Here is a 6,494-nt window from a genome sequence, read left to right on the forward strand (position 1 = left end):
CAGCCTCCCAAGTAGCTGGGACCACAGGCGCCCGCCACAACGCCTGGCTATTTTTTAGTTGCAGCCGTCATTGTTGTTTGGCGGGCTGGGCTGGATTCAAACCCACCACCTTAGGTGTATGTGGCTGGCACCTTAGCCACTTGAGCCACAGGCGCCGAGCCAAAAGAGACTTTTGTTTTGGTTTTGCATTGCTTAGTTTTGCTTTGAGGAAAATTCATTTATTAGAAAGATAGCATTTTCTTGTTGATCTTGGAAAACTACACATTCTTAGCATATTGATTTGAGAATATAAATGAGCAGCAGAGTTTAAGACCAGAGTGCTGGATTCTGGAACTATCAATCTCTGAAGTCCCTGTGCAATAGAGAGTGTGCTGGACGGTAATTGATTCTGTGCTGATGAGGAAAGTCCAGGAATTCCAACTCTTGTCTGCCATGAAGCTTGAATTTTGAAAGTCATCAGGGCATATGAATCGATATATCCAAATCTAACAGAGTTTAGTGTCTGTAAAATTAATTTGTGTATTTTTTTAAAATGGACATAATTTCTAAAAGTAAAGAACCCTTTTTTACTCCTTTAATTCTAGACTACTTTAAGTTAGTAACTTAAAGTATATTTTAGTGTTAAACTAAGCTTCCCAGTAATTTTCTTTCAGTGGTCCTATCTGTTCAGTCCATTTTTCCCTTGTACCTATATTTCCTTCCCCTGTTTTCCAGACCACCATTATACTCCACACTTTCTCATCACTTAAAAATATATATATAGGCTATATGCAGTGGCTCATGCCTGCCTATAATCCTAACACTCTGTGAGGCCAAGAAAGGGAGGATCTCTTGACTAAGGAGTTTGAGACCAGCCCAAACAACAGCAAGGTGCCATCTCTACTAACTTAGGAAAATTAGCCAGGCATGGTGGTGCATGCCTGTAGAACCAACTACTCAGGAGGCTGAGGCAGAAGGCTGGCTTGAGGCCTGGAGTTTGAGGTCACAGTGAGCTATGATGGTACCCACTACATGCTAGCCCGGGTGACAAAGTGAGACTCTAACCTTAAAAATAAATGATATATACACGTTGTATGTGATATGTACATACACACATATAACCACGTGAGGTTATTATGAAAGTTTTGACATACACAAAAATAAAGAAGTGCAAAATCTGCATGGAAACTGATGAAGCCTACCAGCAGCACTGATAGGCTGAGCAGGGTGAAGCTTACACGGCTGAATGAGAAAGGATGCTATGTTTCTTGGAAGTGAAATAATGGACTGAAACAAAGTCTATCTCAAAACTTTCATAGGGAATCGTGTGTGTGATACATATATATGTGTGTTTGTATATGTATATAAGAAATGGTTGAGTGCTACAGCTCACATCTGTAATCCTAGCACTTTGGGAGGCCTTGGCCAGAGGATCACTTGAGGCCAGGCATTTAAGACTAGCCTGAGCCACACAACAAGACCCCATCTCTACAAAAAAATAACAAAAAGTTAGCTTGGCGTGGTAGCTACTTAGGAAGCTGAGGCAGGAGGATTACTGGAGCTAAGGAGCTCAGGGCTGCAGTAACCCATGAATGATCACACATACCACTGCCCTCCTGCCTGGGCGACAGAGCGTCAGTCTCGGTCTCTCTCTCCTTCTCCCCGTGTGTGTGTGTGTGTGTGTGTGTGTGTGTATGAGAAATACTCGTATCATGGTGGACATCATTCCAATCCTTCTCATTCTTGCATGCCGCCATCCCCACCACCACCACACCAGTGTACCAACGAGCCTGTCTTACCTGTCCCTGGCTCCCACATATGTCTATTCTGTGATAATATTTCTGCTGGAGCTCCGTATTACCTCATAGAAACCATTTATTATTCCCTTTCTTTTGCAGCCCACACTCAGAATTCACAGAACAGAACCAAGCCTGACTAGACTTTAATTTGGTGAATGTCACATTTTAGTAATATTCCTGCTGATCTGAAGTAATTAACTTAGTAAATATTCTGAATCCTTTATTTTTACAGAAGATTCTCAGGTATGCCTGCTTTCTCTTCCCTCAGTTCTCACCTGGATAACTGCAATATAATATAGTCTCTACAACCCATAGGCAGAGTGGTCTTTCTAAAATGCAAGTAGAATCATGTTCCTCCCAACTTAAAATAGCTTCCTGTCATCCATTTTAATTAATTCAATTCCAAATTTTCCTTTGACCTAAAGGCCTCCTTAACTCTCAGGTCTCCTCTCATGCTTCTCTCTCAGATGTTCTGTGCCACCTCAGCTTCTGGCACTTTCTCAAACTCAGCTTGTTCTCTGCTGCCTCAGGGCTGGTGCACATGCTGTTCCTTTGGCCCAGAACTTTCCTCACTGCATATCTGTTTTCTGCTCTCTCCCTCCTGCAGCCCTTCAGGGGACTGACCCCCTGCCCGAGCAGAGGCCAGTATGTCCAGAAGCCTCTCAAGGAGGCATGTGCTCCATCGGCCCTTGTTGGTGGCTTTCCTCATAGCCCTGGACATATGTTCAGCTGCATGATTATCCATAGTGCTTTATTTAATGTCTTTCTGATCTAGGAACCTTGTCCATCTGGTCACCATGATGCCTTCCTACACAGAGCCAGTACAGAGACTAACATGTAGTCTGGCACACAATAGGCTTTCTGTATATCGGACTCAGATATATAAATTTACATATAATGTAATTTGAAACATAGAGTAATATATCCTTACTTTCCAATGGATATATAAGATAAGCTAACAACATTATACAGTGGGGGTTCTTCTAGTTCTTGTTTTAATGAACACATAGTAACCATATAGAACTGCATACTAATAGATAATATTCCTAAGTATTTAAGAATAGTTTATGTTTCTAGATAGTTTTAACCTTTCTCTTTGAAGTCTGGTTCCAGGTCATACTCTCCTTGGAAAATTTCATTTTGGCTAATGCCAAGGCTTAATAGCCACTAAATTATTAGAAATTTTGACTTACTGTACTCATGAATTCAGTTAACTGTAATGGCACAATTGTGTTTTAAATAAAAGTTTTACTTAAAAAAAAAATTTAAGCATATAAAGGTGTAAAGAGAGTCTGATGAACTTTCATGTACCCATAATGCAATTTCAACAGTTACTAGCTTCTGGCCCTTGTTTCATCTCTACCCCTCAGGCCCTATCATGTTGTCACAAAGCAAATCTGAGGCACCACTGCATTTCATCCATACAGACTAGACTTTAGCAGGTGCCCGTCCAAGAGGAAGACCCTTTAAAAGAAACTATAGTACCAATAGCATACCTGAAAATTAATAATGTGTAGTAAGTCCTTAATACATGTATCATTAAATGTCCAATCAGTATTCAATTCTATGGTTTTTTGCTTTTAACTCAGTTTATGCAAATCAGGACTCAACTTTCTCTTTTTTTTTTTCTGCTTCTTCATTGTGTGTGTGTGTATTTTTTATTGTTTGGATTCATTGAGGGTACAAAGAGTTAGGTTACACTGATTGCATTTGTTAGATAAAGTCCCTCATATATATATACATATATATATATATATATATATATTTTTTTTTTTTTTTTTTTTGGAGACAGAGCCTCAAGCTATCCCCCTGGGTAGAGTGCTGTGACATCACAGCTCAGAGCAACCTCCAACTTCTGGGCTTAAGCAGTTCTCTTGCCTCAGCCTCCCAAGTAGCTGGGATTACAGGTACCCATCACAGAGCCCAGCTGTTTTTTGGTTGTAGTTGTCATTGTTGTTTGGCAGGCCCAGGCTGGATTCGAACCTGCCAGCTCTGGTGTATGTGGCTGGCACCTTAGCCACTTGAGATACAGGTGCTGACCCTTTTTTTCTTTTTTTTTCTTTTAAAGGAGTCATTTATCTTATAGAATTTCCCACATTCTAGATCTTGCTGCTTTCTTTCCTATGGTGTTCTTTAAAATGTTCCTTTTTTCCTTAAATTTCTTGTAAACTGAAAATCAGATGAAAAATTTAGGCTTTTATTCATATTTGAAATTCTAAAAAAATAAATCCACTGTAGTTCAATGCCTTATTAGCTAAATTCTTGAATTCCAATTTTTTGAATGATGACTTTGCTTCATCTTAACAATTTTTTTACTTCTCAGATTTGGCAAGAAGAAAAACATACATTTGCTGTTTGTTTTTATAATCCCTGAAAATTTTAAAGGTATGTGTCTGCTATATATAATACTTGTTTTTTCTCCAAATAGAAATCATGAGGTCAATATTTAATACAAAGACTCTTAGGTTGTATTTCAGGGCATGGAGCTGACATTATTTTGACTGAACCCCTGACAGTAGAAAAAATGACTATTGTGGCAAAATACTGGAAAACATATTTTTCAAATACAGGTGAGTAAAAACTGTCATTGTTGTTTGGCAGGCCCGGGCTGGATTCAAATATTTAGTAAATTTCTGAATATTTGAAAATTATAATTAAAATTCTGTGAAAATTATGTACATTTTCAAACTGGTTTTCCACTTACGCCTTTTATCTGCTAAGGGTTAACTGTTTGCTGTGCACTGTGAAGAACATATAATCTTTGTTAATCATGGTCTGAAGAAAACAAGTTTAAATAAAATAGAGAAATACATGTTCTTTACCTGTGAATAAGAAAATTAACATCTTTAGAAGTTTAAAATGTGTTGCAGAAGGGCAGATAGCATCATGGTAGCCACTGGATTATATATTTATTTTCTTTGGTAGCAAGATTGTGTTACTATTTTTTTGGAAGTGGTAGCCTGGCTACCATAATTTCTTAGTCATTAGAATGGAATTAATCATGCTGTGTCATTGTCTGATTATCTAAAAGCCAAGAGCATTAAGCTTAGATTGTATATTAATTTTGGCTTTACAAAACACTTGCATATAAATTATCTTACTTTAACAAGATGGTTGTCCTTTCTGTTTTAGATTTTTAGTCACAGAGAATTAGTGTCAATGCTTCAATAGAAATCACATTTCTAAACTCTTTATTATATTATGCATATCACCAACATCTACATACTTAATTAAATTAGCTTTAATTTCTAAAATAACATTTTACTGTAATCATTATTGGCCAGTGACTACTTTTGGTCTTTCTAGGCCAGGGATGCTAGTTATAGGAAATATTTTAAAATCTAGATGATCTTAAATGGGACACGTTGGTCACAGGGTATAGTTTAATTTGTATAAAATAAATAAATTCTAAAACTATTCAACAGTGTGACTAAAATTAATGCCGTCTTGTGTACTTGAAATTTGCTAAGAGGGTAGATCATAAGAGTTCTTACTACAAAAAAAAAGTAACTATGCAAGATGATATGCTAATTAACTTGATTGTGGTGATTATTTCACAATATAGATGTATATCAACTCAAGTTGTCAGTTATACCCCAATCAAGCTGGAAAAATTTTTTAAAAATTAAGATGATATTTTTCTTAAAATGCGCCTTAAAGATACTTCCAGAACTATCCTTTCTGAGCTCATATTCCCCACCATACAGGATTCAGTGCACCTGTCCTTTTTATTAATGTTCTTTAACATTCAGACGCAGGAGCCTGTTCGCCAACATTCCAAAAGCTCCCAGCCCCTGCCGGCTTAACATTCTTCCTGGAAAAGGCTAACCATGGTGACCAAGGTCTTTTTGCAACCTCTTCTTATCTGGTTCTTGGTGGAAATAGAACAACTGCTCCTCACTTGTCCACACCCTTCTCTTGATCATGACCATGTCTGCTTCCAGTCCAGTTGTCCCATCTTTGCTCAGAGGACGAACAGCTGCAAAATAATAAATAAATAAAATTAGATGCTGTATTTCGACAGTGCAGCTGCTATTGAAGACTCATGCATACTTTCTGTCTCTTGACATTTACCTATAAATAGGAACTTGATAAATAAGCACAGTTGAACTGTCTTCAGCATACCTGTCGCTAAGCTACTAGAACCTGATAGGAAGAGGGTATCTTGGGGTGAACAGTATACCTAGTGTTTTAGTTTTTGCTTTCTAACCTGGGTAGTTTTATACATCACAGACTGCAGTGTATAAATTGCTTTCTATTTAAAAAATACTGCTTTGTAAAATCTATCGAGTAAAGAATGATAACTGCTTGGAGTTGTATTAACATGCTGTACCTTTTAAAAGTTTCAGTTAAAAAGGAAAATACTATAAGCATTGAAGAACCTGGATTGCTCCTACAGAGGTCTTGCAGTGAACCCCTGGAATATTTTTCTACTGATCTATTTGCCTGGTTAGTTTTTTGTGTGTGTATCTTTATAATAGTAATATTTAGTATATGCATTTCATTAAAAATACTTCTGGGCTGGGTATGGCAGTTCATACTTGTAATCCCAGCACTTTGGGAGGCTGAGGTGGGAGGATGACTTAGTACAGGAGTTTAAATACTTCTGTACTAAGACAATATTAGCCAGGTATGGTGGCATACACTTGTCATCCCAGCTGCTTAGAAGATTGAGGCAGGTGGCTCGGCGCCTATAGCTCAACTGGCTGAGGCGCC

At 37.8% G+C, this 6,494-nt stretch overlaps 1 protein-coding gene across 1 annotated transcript in view; it reads left to right on the forward strand.

Moving 5' to 3' along the window:
- Positions 1–6,494, forward strand: part of LOC100951195 (spermatogenesis- and oogenesis-specific basic helix-loop-helix-containing protein 2) — a 51,801-nt gene that overhangs the window by 21,299 nt on the left and 24,008 nt on the right. Inside the window, exons 4-6 of the mRNA XM_012811592.1 lie at positions 4,102–4,163; positions 4,244–4,348; positions 6,128–6,227. Of these exons, the coding sequence (XP_012667046.1) occupies positions 4,102–4,163; positions 4,244–4,348; positions 6,128–6,227 (267 nt within the window). The remainder of the gene's footprint in view (positions 1–4,101; positions 4,164–4,243; positions 4,349–6,127; positions 6,228–6,494) is intronic.

The sequence above is a fragment of the Otolemur garnettii genome, unplaced genomic scaffold (genome assembly GCF_000181295.1).
Source record: "Otolemur garnettii isolate 467f Iridium unplaced genomic scaffold, OtoGar3 scaffold00167, whole genome shotgun sequence".
In the NCBI taxonomy this organism is placed as follows: domain Eukaryota; kingdom Metazoa; phylum Chordata; class Mammalia; order Primates; family Galagidae; genus Otolemur; species Otolemur garnettii.